Genomic DNA, 18129 nt, shown 5'->3' with positions numbered 1-18129 from the left:
GATCTGTTGTTAATTTTAAATCCATAATAGATTTTCTTTGTTACATAAAGGTATTAAGGGATATGGGCCAAAGGCGGGCATATGGAATAAAGACCACTGAACACACGAACAGGCTGAAGGGATTGAATGGCTATTCCTGTTTCTATGTTTTTACAGGAAGTTGGTTGTTCTTCTTGGAGGTTATTCATCTTAGCTCCAGAACTTCTCTGCAGGAGTTTCTTAGGGTAGTGTCTTCAGCCCAACCATCTTCAGCTGCTTTATCTTACCCACTTCTGACCTAAAGATTGAGGGAATGTTTGCTGATGATTGTGCAATGTTCAGCATCATTCATGACTTCTCAGATAATGAAGCAGCCTGTGTTCAAACGCAGCAAGACTTAGACAATATCCAGAATGTTAAAAGTGACAAGTAACATTTGTGCCACACAAATGCTAGGCGATGACCATCTACAGTAGGAGACAATCTAACCACTGCTGCTTGGCATTCAATAGCGTTAACATTACTGAATGCCCAACTGCCGACATCCTGGCGGGCTACCATTGACTAGAAACTGAACTGGACCAGCCAAATAATACAGTGACTTGAAGAGCTAGTCAGAAGTTAGGAATATTGCAGCAAGTAACTTGTTTCATGACTCCCCAAAGGTCATCCACCATTGGATGTTTCCCAAGTGCCTGGATGAGTACCGCTGAAACAACACTCAAGAGGCTTGACCCTATCCAGGACAAGGCAACACACCTGACTGGGACCATGTACCTCCCCCATCAGTGCTCGGTAGCAGCAGTGTGTACCGCTACATGTAGTGCAGAACTTCACCAAGGCTCCTTACACAACACCTTCCAAACCCATGATCACTTCTATCTAGAAAGAAAAGGATAGAGATACATGGGAATATCACCTTTACAATTTCCCCTCCAAATCCCTCACCTTTCTGACTTGAAAATATATCACTTTTTTCTGTGTTGCTGGATGAAAATTTTGAAATTCCCTCCCTAACATCATTTTGGATCTACTTATAGCACATGGGCTGCGGTGGTTCATGAAGGCAAATCACCACCACCCTCTCTGGCACCAAGGCGAGTGCAATAATTGCTGGCCTAGCCAATGATGCCCACATCCCGTGAGTGTATTAAATAAAAAAAGGTCTCACAACACTGCCTTTCACTCTTTACATTTTCTTTTTACCTTTTTTGCGATTTCATTAATCATTTTGAGTAGCTTACACCATAAGGCTAATCAGTATGTAACAATATGTAACTATGATAACTAATGCATGAGTAATAACTCAGATCCCTGGTTGGTCTTGGTATATTTGAAACCAATTACACCATTGTAGCATAGTGATGATGTTGATAAAATCAGTCATACTGTTAGCTTTCTTTCTAGCTGATAAGCGTGGCATGATGGCTCAGTGGTTAGCACTGTTGCCTCAGTGCCAGAGACTCAGGTTAAGTTTCAGCAACTGTCGGTGCACAGTTTGCATGTGTTCCCTGGGTTTCCTCCCACAGTCCGAAAATATGCAGGTTAGGTGGATTAGAATGCTTAATTTTCCATTGTGTCAAGGGATGTGCTAGCGAGGTGGATTAACTGCTGGAAATGCAGGGTTATAGGAATAGGGTAGGGGGGATGGCTCTGGTTGGGATGCTGTTTGGAAGGATAATGTGGACTTGATAGGCCAAATGGCCTGTTTCTACACTGTAGAGACCCTATGATAAGAATGCCACTGGCTTCATTATTTCAACATATTTTTCAGTAATAATGGAACATCATATCTGAACCTTGGCATGTATTCTCTCTGTTCCTCATTTGGAATAGTCTTATTGATACTCAGTTTTAGCATGTCCATCTTAATATATGGATCGTATTCATATCTGTCCCATAACAAATTCATATTCAAGATGCAGATAGAAAATGGGTTTTCTAATTTGACATTCCTTTTTCCCATGACAATTTCTTTCCTGGGAATAATGATAATACATGTATTGAATCATAGAATCCCTACAATGCAGAAACAGACCGTTTAGTCCATTGAATCTGCACTGATCCTCTGAAGACCATCCAATTCTATCCTCATAACTCCGCATTTACAATGGCCAATCCACCTAACCTGCACATCTTGGGAAAATGGGAGGAAACCACAGCACCTGTTGGAAACCCGTTCAAAACTCCACACAGTCACCCAAGGCAGGAATTGAACCTGGTTCCCTGGTGCTGTGTTAACCTCTGTTACCCCAAATATTTGAATTTAAGTTTAACAAGCTGCTTTCATGAGATTTGATCTCATATCTTCCAGAGCATTTGGAGTCCCAATCCAGTAAAATTACCTCTACACCACTACCACTTCCTGATTTTCGAAAGCAAGATAAACAACATGTTGTTTCCTACATAAGATAACTGTGGAGGCATCTGTTTTGGATATGGTTGCTATTGTACAATTTCTTTTTACCAATCCTTTAAACTCTCAGGAAGCTTCAGAACTTGGATCCAAATGGTCACAATACCAGGTTAAGACCCCTTGTGGTAGTGATTAGATTCCCTACAGTGTGCAAACAGGCTCTTCAGCCCAACAAGTCCACACTGCCCCCTGAAGCATCCCACCCAGACCCATCCCCCTACAACCCACACACCCCTGAACACTACGGGCAATTCAGCATGGCCGATCCACCTAGCCTGCACACCTTTGGACTGTGGGAGGAAACCCACGCAGACACAGGGAGAATGTGCAAACTCCACACAGACAGTCACCCGAGGCTGGAATCGAACCCGGGTCCCTGGCACTGTGAGGCTGTAGTGCCGACCACTGAGCCACCGTGCCGCCTGTTCCAAACTTATTACTTGCTCATACATTTCTACAGCAGAGCGGTTTAATAGAGTACATTTCACAGGTATATTAGCCTGCTCCTTTTATGATGTGTTCCAATCTGTACAGGCTGAGAACTTCCTCTTTTTCAAGAAGGACAGGTTTGTACGTGACAATGCCGAACATTCTGCTGCCAATTCTCCACACTCAGGTAGTATTGGATAGGCCTTGGAGGCAGTGCATAGTTGACAGGTAATTGCTGCGAGCTTTTAGGTGTTGAATACTGATCCAGTCAGGAGCCTGACAATCCACTGATTGTTTTGTTTTCCCTAGCCTAGTCAAGGAGCCAGAAGCCCTACATTATGCTATCATTTCCCATCTCTTGCACAAAAGCAATTTTATCATCTTAGATTTTGTCATTAATAGGTTTAGACATGTTTTGCAACTGGCCTACTATCACTTTTTTAAATGGATGGTCATCATGTAAGCCTCTCTCAACCCAACTGATGTTGGGTTGATTTTGGTTTGCACTGAATCATCTTTACACTTTGTTTTAGATCATTAAACTGCAACTATAATACTGTATTACCTATGTTATTTATTAATGCTGCCCTGTATTATGGACCAGACCAGACACCCTCAAAATATCTCAAGAAGATAGCCTAGACCCTAACTTATTTTTAAAGGCAAATGTGAAATGCCTGTTCCAGATGCAATGCAACTGTTTAAACTATTTAATGTTAAGCAAACCACAAATTATTTAAACACTGTAGTTAAAAGACAACTAAAGAAAGAGGAAGTTATAATAACTCTGGAAACTTAACAGAATGATAGATATAGTAACTTTTACCAATTAACTGTTCCAACGTAGCAAATCCCATAAACACACCCCTTGGCAAAAAGAAAAATTCAGACACATTCTCACAAGCATTTCTCCAATCCAGCAGGAGAAAAAAAATTGAGAAAATTCAGAAGTAGCAGCCAGGAGACAGTCACTGAAACTCTGAGAACCCAGTGGTTCTAATGCTGCTGATAAACTAAAACCCAGAAATCCTAATCTGAGAGCTTGCCACACCCAATCAGGCTGTCCTTTAAAAAAAGACCCAAGGCCTCCCAAACTGCTTACTCAAGTGGTCTTAACTAGCTAGCTTGGTGCTGCTGCCTTATAACCACTCTTCCAAATAAAAAGAACTGATAACTTCATAAATTGATAGCATCATCATACCTGGTATGATGGCTACATAATTTGGGTGTTCCCTTTCTCACCTAGTCTGATTACTCTGAAATACCCATTTTCTTTCAATGTTTGCATATCATACTCAGTTTTGATTAGATTTCTCATGACAAATGATCATAGTGAACTTCATGAAACAGGATCACTTTATTAGGAACCATTATCAACATTTTAAGTCCAGGCAATTTGAACAAACATTATAGCTTATTGTCCCTGTGGCCATACAAAGATTTAAATGGAGCAGGTTTAGTTTGCAGCATTAATTCCACAACATTCATGATTATCTTTCAACTGTGGGTGATGCCAATGTTTACATTTGTTATCCAGCCTATACCAGAAGATCTGGGCTGTTGCTATTTTATCCTCCGGGTCATAGAGAAGGTTGATTGGCATTCTTGATTGTTTCCCTTAAAACACAGATATATGATTACTTTCGCTGAACCCGAAACATACTCTGACTTCTCTCCTCCACAGATGCTGCCAGACCTGCTTAGTTTTTTCCAGCAATTTCTGATTTTTGTTTCTGATTTCCAACACCTGTGGTTTTTTTGGTTGTGAGCGATTGCTTCAGATTGCCTTTTTTTTATTTGGAGTAGCTTAGACTAGTCACCTTCAACATTACTGTTGTTCTGAACCATTTCACACATGGAGCTGGAGTCATGTCTATTACCAATTTCTTGGCCCAATTATGATGTCCTATATTGTCCAGGCTTCGTTAACACCATGTATTCTTCACTTTACTAAGTAGCCGATTTGGATTTGTAACGGTGTAGTTCTTACATAGATTGTTTAAATCTCATTTTCTCAGCTTTCCACATTATGAATTCCAACTTCCATCCCCCACCCATGTTTTCGTTCCTTGGTTATGAGAGATTGTTCTGTATCTTCTCGTGCACTGTGTCCACAGAGAGATGATCACCTTGTTGACAATTTCTCCTGTTGCAAATAGAATAAAGAAAATAAAATAGAGGGATTACTGAGTGATTTCTATTTGCAGGCTCTTTCTAATATTACATTTCAATTATTTACAACTGTCAGATATGTCTAATAGATATTTCTTCCACTTTCATTTAGCACTTTGAATGGAAATCTGTTGGACCAGGACTATAGAGATCTCTGGTGGGAACCATGGTTGGAGGAGTTTGCAAACTCAAGTACTCTTTCTCCTAGAATCAAAAAGGGGCGCTTGTGGTGCAGTGGCAATGTCCCTACTTCTGTGATAGGAGATCCAAGTTCAAGACCTACCTAATCCAGAGGTGTATAATGATATTTTTGGATAGGAAAATAGATGTGGGGATCATGTAATGTTTTCAGATGATACAAAACTTAATGGGAGTGTGTTAAGCAACTTCAGGAGGATTTGGCAGTCTTAGTGAGTGAATAAGAATATGGCAGATAGAACACAATGTTGGAAATGTGAGATTAGTAGAGGAAGCAGATGTGCAGAGTATTTCTTAAATTGTGAAATGTTGAAAAGTGTGAATTCTAAGCGATCTAGATGTCCTTGTTAGTAAATCACTGAAGGTTAACATGCAGGTGCAGCAAGGGATTAAGAAGGCGAATAGAATGCAGGAGAAATGGAGTCTTGGATCAATCGTATAAGAGCTTGATTAGATCACACTTGGAGTACGATGCGCAGTTTTGGTCTCCTTTATATCAGGAAAAATACTGGTTCCATAAAGGAGTGCAACAAAAGTTCACTTAACTTGTTCAGAAACTGGACCTATATTCTCTTGCATTTTGAAAAATGACCGGTAATCTCATTGAAATCTACAAAATCTTTTTAGGGATAGAAGGGATACCGACAGGAAAAATGTTTCCCGTGATTAGAGTGTTCAAAACATGGGCTTAATTTAGAAGAAAGGTGTTGACATGAATTTAGGACTAAAACCATAGGCTGGCAATTCATGTTTGAGGGGGTGGCTCACCAAAGTTCAGGCCTCTATGTAGTATTGAGCTTCCCCATTTGTCATTTAATCAGGTTTGCTGGTGATTTCAGCCACTTCATCAGTCTGACTTCAGACATCAGAATTATTTCTGAGATACCTGCAAACATATGTTGACTCTAGTTCCAAACTCTGAATTTCATGTGGAAGAGGCTTTTGGGAATTTACAAGAAATTGAAAAACGTCTTCAATACATGCACTGAGAGGAAGTTAGACAGCACAGGAGATTTATCCCTGCTATGTTCTCAATCTCCTCCAATGAGATCAATCTTGCTGGGAGCTTTGCGCTTTTAGGCGCTTTTAGGAATATATATGAAGCAGAACTGAATACAGTGTCAAGATTGGATTGGTTTGATCAATACATAATTCATTACTCCTTATAACACACATTACAAGTTCTTCATTAACAGCCCCAATATAATTACCATCAACTGCTTAGTCAGTCCTTCAGCAATGGAGTAGACCTGTAATGGTGGGTGATTAGCCTGCTGTTACTTGCTGCTGTCTTCTTGATGTCTTCTTCATTTTTATTTTATCTCCAAATTCTGCCTTTGCCTGTGGGGAGGCCAGCTTATATAAGGTTTAATTGCATCAGCATATGGCTGCTCTTTTGACAGAGATATCAAAAATTGTAGACGCTGAAGTCAAAGATAATACAGTGTGAAGCTGGAGGAACACAGCAGGCTAGGCAGCAGCAGAGGAACAAGATCACATTTTGGCTCAGGGCCTATCTTCAGAAATGGGGAGGGGGAAGGGAGCTGAGAAATAAATAGAGGAGGGGTGGGGCTAGGAAATGTCGGTGGGATGGCAAAGGGTGAGTGCAGGGTGATCAGTGGGGTAGGTGGGGTGCATGGGTGGGACAGGAGATGGACAGCTTGTGTGGGTCAAGGAGGGAGGATGGGTGGGGCTGGGCAAAGGTAGGTGGAGTGGTGATAGTTGGGATGCAGCTAGGGGATAGGGTGGATAGATGAGGAAGAAGATGGACAGGTTGTATCAGGTCAAGGAGGCGGGGATAAGATTTTGTTTTTTACCATCCCAGCAATTTCATGTGCCTACATGTGGATAGGGCCTTCTCAAGACCACATTAATGGAATCAAGCCAGTGATACAATTGCTGTCTTCTCATGGCCCATTGAGTCCTATACTGCCCCTACAAAGAGCATCCCACCCAGACCCCTCCCCTCTCCTTGTAACCCTGCCTTAACCATGGCAAATCCCACTAGCCTGCAAATCCCTAGAGACTATAGTGAAATGTAGCATGGCCAATGCAACTAACCTGCACACCTTTGGACCATAAGAGGAAACTGCAGCACCCAACAAAAACCAGCACCAACAAGGGAGAACTTGCAAACTCCATACAGACAGTCACACAGATGGGATTTGAAACCAGGTCGTTAGTACTATGAAGCAACCGTGCAAACCACTGAGCCACCAGGCAGCCCAGATGCATGCTTAATTATCCAGGGCCTCTGTATCACAGTCAATTGTTCGATCCAGGAATACAATGAATCATTGTTCAACCATGCCCAGCAATTCAGCATTTTCCGTCTATTTGTGTATCAAAATACCATCAGTGATTTGCTGAGTCCGTTGATTTATGGTCAGACTTGAACAATCCATAAGTTTACTGAATTCACTGGTCTTCTACAGGGAGCATTTTCCATAGACTGAGATCAGGAAGGGGAACTGAATAGTTACTTTTGAGGGCTGCATGTGTATCAATTGAAAAGTAAGGATCTGCAAGAGAGGTATGAGGGTAGGATTCATTGCGAGAGTTTGAGAAGGAAGCTACGAAGAAGCTCAGCAGGTCTGGCAGCATCTGTGAAATAATGAACTAGTTCTGAGAAAGGGTCACTGGACCTGAAACATTAACTCTGTTTTTCCCTTCATGGATGCTGCCAGATCTGCTGAGCTTCTTAAGCAACTTTGTTTTTGTTCCTGAATTACAGCATCTGCAGCTCTTTTGGTTTCTACAAAGAAGATGCATCAGTTTTAAACCTGTCAGCAAAAGACTTAGTTAACAGAGTTCCAAGAAAACTTTCTAACTCTGAATTTCACGCAAATGAATGTGGACTGGCTAGTTTTGATTTGCATGAATTCTGGAGCTGTTGTACTACAAAAAATGTCAGGATCCTACTGTAATGAACAGTGTTGCTTGTTAAATGTAAATTTGATATTGAGATCCAAAATGCTGCAAAGAGAGTTGTCATGCACACTTAAAATCTTCCAACTTTGTATCCCTGTGACAGTGAATCATTAGTTGTCATGTTCCATTCTGTGGAATGTATGTTAATGGTAATGATTTTTTGTATGTAGAAATGTGTGTCAGTTATTTTGGAAAAAAAAACCTGTGCTCACATATGCCTGTTGTTTATCAATTTAAACACTGTGAATAATGCAAATTAATTTTCTTTGGTATTGTAGCTTTAAATTTAATGCAGCATTAATAATTACTGAGGATGTTGATGAATTATTCTTACTCTCTAAGGTTTTGGAGTAGATCTGTAGCTCGGTTTGTGGATGTTGTGGTTGGTTGGCTCGCCAAGCTGGTTTGTTGTTCCGCAGGTGTTTCGTCACCCTGCTTGTTAACATCATCAGTACAACCTCTAATTAAGCATCGGCGTGTTTTCCTGCCTGGTTTTTAAGCTCTGGAGTCTATTGAGCTGGATTGCCTCATTTCCGGTTTTCCTTCATATGGGGTTGAATTCTGTGTTTATTAATGGCTTTCTTCTTGGCGTGCCAGGCTTCAAGGAATTCCCATGCCTGTCTCTACTTAGCTTGTCACAGAATTTTGGTGTTTTTGCAGTTGAATTGGTGGCTCTCCTAATGCATGTGGATTGAGATGAGTGAGTATTGGTTGTGACTTTTTGTAGCCAGTTGGTGTTCATGCACCCTTGTTGTTAGTTTCCTTCCTGTTTGTCTGATGTAGTGTTTCTCACAGTCTCTACAGGGGATCTTATAGATGACATTGGTCCTGTCCATGGCAGGGAGTGGGTCTTTCGTTCGGTTGAGCAGTTGTTGTAGGATTGATATTGGCTTGTGTGCCACTCTGATGCCCAGCGGTTGTAGGAGTGTTGTGGTTAGTTCCAATGTGTTCCTGATGTAGGGTGGTGTGATGAGTGTGTCGTATCTTCCTGATGTTGTTCATGTAGGCATCTTCTGACCCAGTTTTTTGGGTATCCAGGTAGAGTTCCTCTTGGTGTAGTTCTGTGTTGCTGCAGTGTGTTGTTGCCCATTTAAATAGTGCTCTTACTCTGCTTTTACGTGAGTTTAAAATACCCCAACAGTCAGCAGAAATGTAGTAAAGATTGCTACTATGTGACTTAATGATCCAATTAATGAGTTATTCAGAATAATAAAAGGTTACATCAAAGATCGAAATAGAGACGTGCAAAATTCTGTGCAGAATCTGGCCAAAACTCCCTTGACTGTACTTTCCAAACTTGTCATCTCTGTTGCCTAGAAGAACAAAGCCCCTGGAAACATCACCATTTGCAATTTCCCTTTCAGCCCAGAAACTATCCTGACTTGGAACCATATCAGAGTTTCTTTATTGTCATTGCATCAAAATCCTGAATACTTCTCCCTCACAGTGTGAGTCTGCCAATCTCCTCCTTAGGCAGTCCTTCAAGAATATGGATGACTTTCTTCCATTCCAGAGTTGTGGATCATGAAGACTAAACAGTCCAATTTTGGATTCCATGCACATCCTGCAACAGGTGAGGCGGTAGGTATTTGAAGAGGTAGGTACATGACATGCCTGAGTTTTTGCACAGTCCTTTCTTTGTTTGGGTTTGGTCTGCAGGTAGGACTGTCAGAGATGTTTGAGATGGCTTGCAGATGGTTGATCTTTAGTTGGATGGGTTTGGCGACATGTGTTGGTGACATTTATTCAGGGATGTTTTAAGGAGGTCCTTGAGCCATTTTCTGTGCACTCCTAGAAATTGTTTGCCATGAGGGAGGTCAAATGCAAAAGGAATGAAAAAGAAAACTTGAAGAAAATGAAAATTCCTATTGATAAATCATGCAGAATGTGTGTTTTGAAGCAACCAGAAATGGTACTATAAGAAAGAAGTTATAGCAGAGAATTTGCTGAGTGACAGTTTAAAAAAAAAATTCTGTCATTGTCATTGCATACCAGGAATTTTCAAAATAAGAAATGGAGTAATCATAAATAGTACTATGGCTACTAAATTGTAACTAAGTAGGATAGCAATGAAATTGACTGATTGTAAATTCACTTTCGGGATGATGAGATGAAGGAATGATTTGACAAGTTAGACTTTGTTGAAGGCAACAAGAATCTTGTGCACTGTCTCAGTCATATAATTGGACAGTGGTGGACTTTAACCTACGAGGTCAACGCCAGACCCACCAAGAACTGTGAGCCAATCAGAGGCACATGACTCTAGAGAATAGTAGCATTGTTTACAAGGCAGTGCCTGAGGTCTAGTATTGTCACTAGATCCCAGGCCACAAATAAGCAGGCTAGTGGCCAGGGGATGAGGTGAGTTAGCAGCAAAGAGATGGTTCTCAGTGACCTCTCTCCCTTTCCCAATGCTTGGCAGAAAGTTGGCAGGTTCCCCAGGCCTCCGCCTAATTAAATGTCCTATGCAACAAAATCAACCACATGGGAGGAGGTTCAGTTCTATTAATAGAATTTCAGGATCAGAATGAATAAGAATCAAATACTTAAGGCATTTGATATCATGCAGAAGTGGGCAAATAGAGTTTAAGTTATAATTGGAGTAATTAAGATGAAAACTTCTAAAGTCTGAAAAATGATGAAGCAACTCAAGACAATTACTACACTTTAGGATTTTATCGGTTACTATTGTTACAGATGAAAAAAATGTGCGGGAGTATTTACAATCAGAAACTATCATGGTTGAGTGCGCACATCTTAAATTTAGCTCTCATTTCAATCTTTAGGCAAAGATATGTTTATACTCTGTGGGAATTTCTGGTTTCTACAAAGCAAATTGTGATGGGAATGACAAATGGCCCAATGGGAAAAGGATGAAGGTTCCCAAACTGAGCTCTTAAGTGTGTCATACTTATTTTTGCATCTTCCATAAGACCTATTTTTAACATTGATAGAATCTTAATTTATATGGAAGGTCGTAATTAGTTGAACTAATTAGTCTTCACAAGGAAGGAACTAATCTGAAAACAAAATGGCTTCCCTCAGAAATACACCGGAGGCTTATTATGTACTGTTTATTAAAAATAAAGGATACTTCGGGCTCTTACTGAATAATTAATTTATCTTCTATGTTTTATTTCTACATTTATACATACTGTTTATTGCTCTGTTTGCTTCTGCAGAGCTATTTTAAATAAAATTACTACAGTGTGGAAACAGACCCTTTTGCCCAACAAGTCCACACTGACCCTTGCAGCATCCCACCTAGACCCATCCCCCTATAACCCACACACCCCTGAACGCTATGGGCAATTTATCATGGCCAATCCACCTAGCCTGTGCATCTTTGGACTGTGGGAAGAAACTGGAGCACCTGGCGAAAACCCATGCAGACACAGGGAGAATGTGCAAACTCTGCAGAGACAGTTGACCGAGGCTGGAATCAAACCTGGGTTCCTGGCATGGTGAGGCCACAGTGCTAACCACTGAGCTACCATGCCAGCCCACTTTGGAGCCAAGGAAGGAAAGATTAAATATGCCACCGATATAAGAATGAAAATGTAACAGAGGTTACATAGATCTTAAGTTGGAGTTAGATGCTTGCATTAGTAAAGAATTTACATTGAGATTTTGCTGCTGCAAATGTCAGACTGATTGTAAAAGAAAATTGGCCAGGGAATCAATTCAAAAACAAAATTCTTTGAGAAGTGGTGGTAAAGTATTCATCTCCACATTCTTGCTTCATTGAATATTCATAAATGCATCAGACACTTAATGAGCAGTGAGATATAAATGTGTAATACTCGACTGTTGTATCTAGAAAACTTTATAGTGTTATAGCAAAGACCACTTGTTAGCAAGAATCTATTCATTCTGGAATTTGAAAGGTAGTGAAAATCTGGAGAATGTACAAGTCAAAAGCAAGGAAAAGATATGAAGATTTTTGCAAGCAAAGAAATATTTTTGATCTCATGAATTAGGAGCAAATGTACGCTGATAAGTCCATTGAGCCCACTGTGCCTTTCAATAAAGTCATGCCTGCTCTGATAACTGTACATGCCTGCCTAGCCCCAATAATTTTCTATCTTTTGACTATCAAGAATTTATCTACCTCTGGTTTAAAATATTCAAAGATTTTGCTTCCACTATATTTTAAGGAGACAGTTCCAAATACTCATGACATTCTTTGAGAAAAATTTTCCTTTCATCTCTGTGTAACATGGATGACCCCTTATTTTTAAACAGCGATCTCTCGTTTAAAATCCTCCCACATAAGTAAACATCTTTTCCACTTCCAACCCGTCAAGACGTGGCAAGAGGTCTTGCCCAGCCTATCCAACCTTTCCTCATAAGACAACACACACATTTCAGCTATTAGTCCAGTAAACCTTCTCTGAACTGCTTCCAATTATTTTACATCAATTCTTGTCTCTGGAAAACAATGCAACATACATTACTCCAGGTGTGGTCTTACTAATGTCCTGTGTAACTGAAGTATTACCTCCATACTTTAGTATTTAATTCTCCTCATAATATATGATAACAGACTGTTAGTTTTCCTAATTACTTCTGTATCTGCTTGTGAACCTTTGCCACTCATGTTAGGATATCCAGATCCATCTGCATCTCTCACAATTTAGATAACATGTTTCTTTTTAATTTTTGTTGAACAAATCTCCCACATTTTTCCATATTATGCTCCATTTAACAGATTTTTGTCCATCCACTTAATTTGCCTATATCCCTTTTTTGTAGCTTCCTTTACATACCCTTCACAACTTGCTTTCCTATTTATCTTTATGTCATCACCAAATTTGGTAAAGATACTTTAGCCCTTGCATCTGAAACATTTTTATAAATTTTTAAAAATTGAAGTGCCTGCATTGATCCCTGTGACACACAATTCAATATGAGCTGCCATCCAGAAAATGACCTGTTTATGGCTGCTCCCTATGTCATGTTAGGTAATCAATCGCCAATAAATGCCAATATATTCCTCCTTACACCATGAGCTAAATAGGCTATTACTGTATATACAGTACATCTTTATGTAAGTTGTACAATTCCAAATGTTTTGATCGTATGTCATTCCAAATTACTTCATGGTGTATCACGATAAGAATTTGTAAGAGTTGGTAATTGCAGAAAAGGAAACAACTTCTAAATATGCTAGTGGAAATATTTACAAGCTAATTGTTTTGTCACAGATACAAAGCCCATTCTAAACTTCTATCAGGCCACCACGTAACCTCCTATGTTCCAGTGAAAACAAACTCAGTTTATTCAACCTTTCTTCATAGCTAAAATCCACCATACCAGGCAACATCCTGGTAAACCTTTTCCTGTACCCTCTCCAAAATATCCACATCCTTTTGGCAGTGTGGTGACCAGAACTATATGCAATATTCCAAGTGTGTCCTAACTAAAGTTCTACAAAGCTGCAGCATAACTTGCCTAACCTTAAACTCAATGCCCTTCCAATGAAGGCCAGTATACCATAGGCCTTTTTGACTATCTTATCTACCTGTGCTACCACCTTCTGTGGATTTGTCTATGGAGGTTATTTATACAAACTTCCAGAAGGCATGAATTCTCCCATACAAAGACTAATGTAGAAGTCCACAGAAGTGTGGACAAATTACTTTCATGGCCAGGAAATTGATTAAATGGCAGGCATTGGAAAGTCGTGGTAATGGGTACATATGCTAATTGGCAGAATGTGATCAGTGGTGTCCCTTAAGGAATTGTGTTAGAGTCTGAGTTATTCACATTATTTATTGACAACTTGGATAATGCCACAAAGTATATATCCCCATTTGCTGATGACACAAAATGCACAGTATTGTAGACAATATAGATGATAACATTAAATCACACGTTATTGATAGACCAGTGAGGGGACAAAAATGACAGATTGAGGTCGGTGTAATCATCAAACATGGGTTTATCCATTTTGGACGGAAAAAAGGATAGATCAGACTATTTTCTAGATGGTATAAAGTGAAATACACTGGATGTTCAAAGAGACTTTGGGATTCGGGTGCATAGATCTTTAAAATGTCATGAACAGGTGCAGAAAATAATCAAGAAAGCTCATGGAATTCTGGCCTTTCTATCACCAGAGGATTGGCCTACAAGATGCAGAAGTTATGCTGCTGTTATATAAAACCCAAGTCAGACCCCATTTGGGTACTGTGAGTAGATCTGGGTAACACACGTTGGAATGGCTTTGCTGGTCTTGGAGGGAGTACAGTGTAAGTTTACAGGAATGATACCTTATTTCAGGAGTTAATTTATAAAGAGATTACACCAATTGGGCCTATTTTCTCTAGAATTTAGAAAATTGGGGGCGGGGGGAATCTAATCAAAGGCTTCAAGATAGTAACAGAAAAAGACGGGGTCAATAAAGATAAACTATTTCTGCTGGTTGGGGATTCTAGAACTCCAGGGTGCATAGTTGGGGCCAGACTGTGCAGGAAGGATGTTAGGTAGCGCTGCTGTACAGAAGAATAGTAGATGTTTGGAACTGTCTTCCACAAATGACAATGGATGGTAGATCAGTTATACATTTTAAATGAGATATTTTTGTTAAGCAGACGTATTACGGAAGATGAGTCAAAGGCAAATAAATAAATGTAGTTCAGCCACAGATCAGCCATGATCTTTTTGAATGGTGGATCAGGCTCAAGGGATTGAATGGCCTGCTCCTATTCCTGTATTCCTAATGCCCTTCCTTTAGGAAAAGATGTCTGCTGCCTTTGAATGGTATGTGTGACTCTAGACCCACAACAATGTGAATTGTTCTTAGTTGCCCTCTGAGGTAGCCTAGCAAGCTACTCAGTTGGCATTTGATAAGGTTCCCATAGCAGGCTGATGGAGAAAGTGAAGTCACATGGGGTTCAGGGTGTGCTAGCTAGATGGATAAAAAAAACTAGCAAGGTGACAGAGTAGTAGTGGAAGGGGGAATCTCAAATTGGAGACCTGTGACCAGTGCCGTTCCACAGGGATCTGTGCTGGGATCACTGTTGTTTGTGATATACGCAAATGATTTGGAGGAAGGTATAGGTGGTCTGATTAGCAAGTTTAGAGATGACATGAAGACTGGTGGAGTAGCAGATAGTGAAGGGGACTGTCAGAGATTACAGCAGAATATAGATAGATTGGAGAGTTGGGCAGATAAATGGCAGATGGAGTTCAGTCTGAGCAAATGTGAGGTGATGCAATAGACAATAGACAATAGGTGCAGGAGTAGGCCATTCAGCCTTTCGAGTCAGCACCACCATTCATTAAGATCATGGCTGATCATCCACAATCAGTATCCTATTCCTCCTTATTCCCACAACCCTTGATTCCACTATCTTTAAGAGCTCTATCCGTCTCTTTCTTGAAAGTATCCAGATAGTCGTCCTCCACTGCCTTCTGGGGCAGAGCATTCCATATATCCACCACTCTCTGGGTGAAGAAGTTTTTCCTCAACTCTGGTCTAAACAGCCTACCCCGTATTTTTTGAACTGCGTCCTCTGGTTCTGGACTCGCCCATCAGTGGAAACATGCTTCCTGCCTCCAGAGTGTCCAATCCCTTAATCTTATACATCTCAATCTGGTCCCCTCTCATCCTTCTAATCTCAAGTGTATACAAGCCCAGTCACTCCAATCTTTCAACATATGATAGCCCTGCCATTCTGGGAATTGACTTCGTGAACCTATGCTGCACTCCCTCAATAGCAAGAATGTCCTTCCGCAAATTAGGAGACCAAAACTGCACACAATACTCCAGGTGCGGTATCACCAGGAGCGGCGGTGACAGGAGGAACATATAGCCCAGCGCAGCCGACAGCGAGAATGGTAACAGGCAGCCCAAGGCTAAATTTATAAGCCCCTTGTCCTAACCTCATGTAGATCATGTCTCCATGCAGGTCCATTTCCATAATTCTTGCACCAAACTTTGCCCCCTGTATTAAACTGCCTCTCATGCTCAACAAGAATCTTATATTCAGCACTGGAGTTCCTAATGCTATTTCACTCCCCTTCCCCCATCCCATACTCCCAGTCTAGGAAGCCTGGCACAGAATCTTCTACCCATTAGCAGCTCTACTGGTGTCATCACTGCAGTTGCATATGGGGTGGTCCTACAATTAAACAAGCACCATGGCAACTTTGTATGTAGTTAAGCTATAGGCTATTCCTTCAGTGCAGCCTTCAGATTTTAGCCTGCTGCTTCTGCCAGGCTATTGGATGATGGGTGGTATGGGACTGTCGTAATATGTCAAATCCCATTCGACTCTAGGAAGCAACTAAAGTCCCTGCTAATAAAAAGTGACCTGTTATCTGTGAATAGTTCCTTTTGTGACTCTGTGCAACATAAAAGATGTGCGCAGTTTTTTTAATGTCGCTCCAGTGATTAACGAATGGACTCCGTGCATGTTCAGTCACTTTGAGTAGGCATCTACAATGATTGGAAAAAATTAAAAGAAAGGGCCTGAATAGTCAAAATGCAACCAATCCAAGGTTTACTCAGCCATTCCCACTGATGTGTGGGAGTTGTTTATGGTAATTTCTGTCCATGTTGACACTCTGGGCATTGTCCCATCAATGTGGCTGTGTTAGCCACCAGACATAACTCTTCGCCAACATCTTCATTTTGGAGACCCCTAGATGGCCCTGACAGAGTTTATCCAGTTTTGATGGCAGCCTTTGCTCAAGACAATCATTCTTCCTCCCATAACTATATGCCTTCCTCTGCCATGAACTGGTCTCTCCCAATCCAAAAAGGTTTTAACTCTAGCTGTGACAGCCCTTTGGTTTCTCCCATTAATACTATTTGTTTCAGGTTGAAAAGGATTGGATCTTTGTGTCCAAAATCTGATGATGTTAATCATGACTAGTGGCTTATCCAGAAAATTCAATGTCATGACAGACTTTTCCACTAGGGGGAGTGGGTACCATTGGGAGTATATCTGTTAATAGAAGGCAGCCTAATAGATCTGCATTCATTATTTGCCCTCCCAAATTGTGTTCTAACTTGTAATTCTAAACATTTAATATTAGAGCCCTCTGCTGAATGTGGCCTGAGGTACTGTGGCACTGCCGTATTCTTTTTAAGCAGACAAACAGGGGTTTGTGTTTTTGGATTATCACAACTTTTTGCCTAGAACAGCATTTTGTGCAGCTTCCTGACGGCACATATAACACTACTTTTTTGATTTGGGTGCATTTACACTTTGCATTAACTAAAGCCCAGGATGCATAAGCTATTGGGCATTCCTCTCCAGTGGGCCACCTATGAGCTAATGCCACTCTGATTCCTAATGGGGTGTCATTGCATGCCAATGTTAGATATTTCTTGGGATTATAGTGTGCCAATACATTTAGGGGATGATAATTGGTTCTTTACTTCATTTGAAAGTTAGGGCCTATCTGTGAGACCACGTTCAAGGCTGACCCCTCTTCTCATAGCTATAGAACAAAGAAGACTCGGGTCTAGGCCCGAAACATCAAAGCGACAGCGGGAAAGTGGGAAACTTTCAAAAATGAGACAACGAGAGTCCAGACAGTATGTTCCTATTAGTATGAATGACAAGGCTGGTAGGCATAAGGAATGCTGTGTGACTAGAGAAATTGAGGCTCTGGTCAACACAAAGGAAGCATATGTCAAGTACAGAAAGCAAGGCTTTAATGAATCCCTTGAAGCATATAAGGGCAGTAGACATGCAATAGGAAGATCAAGAGGGTAAAAGTGGGCATGAGATTGCATTGGCAGATAGGGTTGAGGAGAATTCAGAGATTCTACAAATAAATGAGGGACAAAAAAGTAAATAGCGAGAGAATAGGCCCCCTTATAGGTCAGCAAGGCTGCCTATACAAGAGATGACCAAGATACTAAACAGGTATTTCCAACCAGTGTTTACTATGAAAAAGAAATGAAAGCTGAAGAATTTGGGGAAATACATTGTGATTTCTTTAGATGTGTCCATATTACAGAAGAGTTGCTAGATATCCTAAAA

The 18129-nt window shown here is 40.6% G+C and overlaps 1 protein-coding gene across 9 annotated transcripts in view; it reads left to right on the top strand.

Moving 5' to 3' along the window:
- The window catches only part of LOC125451881 (regulator of G-protein signaling 20-like), a 227178-nt gene that overhangs the window by 107307 nt on the left and 101742 nt on the right, over nt 1–18129 (top strand). The window contains exon 1 of one of the 9 annotated variants that reach the window (XM_048529592.2): nt 9601–9698. The exons of the other annotated variants lie outside the window; for them this stretch is intronic. Within the exon in view, the coding sequence (XP_048385549.1) occupies nt 9681–9698 (18 nt within the window). The 5' untranslated portion in view covers nt 9601–9680. Of the gene's footprint in view, nt 1–9600; nt 9699–18129 lie in introns of those variants that run through there. 9 annotated transcript variants of the gene reach the window in all.

Source organism: Stegostoma tigrinum, chromosome 5, assembly GCF_030684315.1.
Source record: "Stegostoma tigrinum isolate sSteTig4 chromosome 5, sSteTig4.hap1, whole genome shotgun sequence".
Lineage (NCBI taxonomy): Eukaryota > Metazoa > Chordata > Chondrichthyes > Orectolobiformes > Stegostomatidae > Stegostoma > Stegostoma tigrinum.
This window is presented reverse-complemented; position numbering and strand designations above follow the sequence as displayed.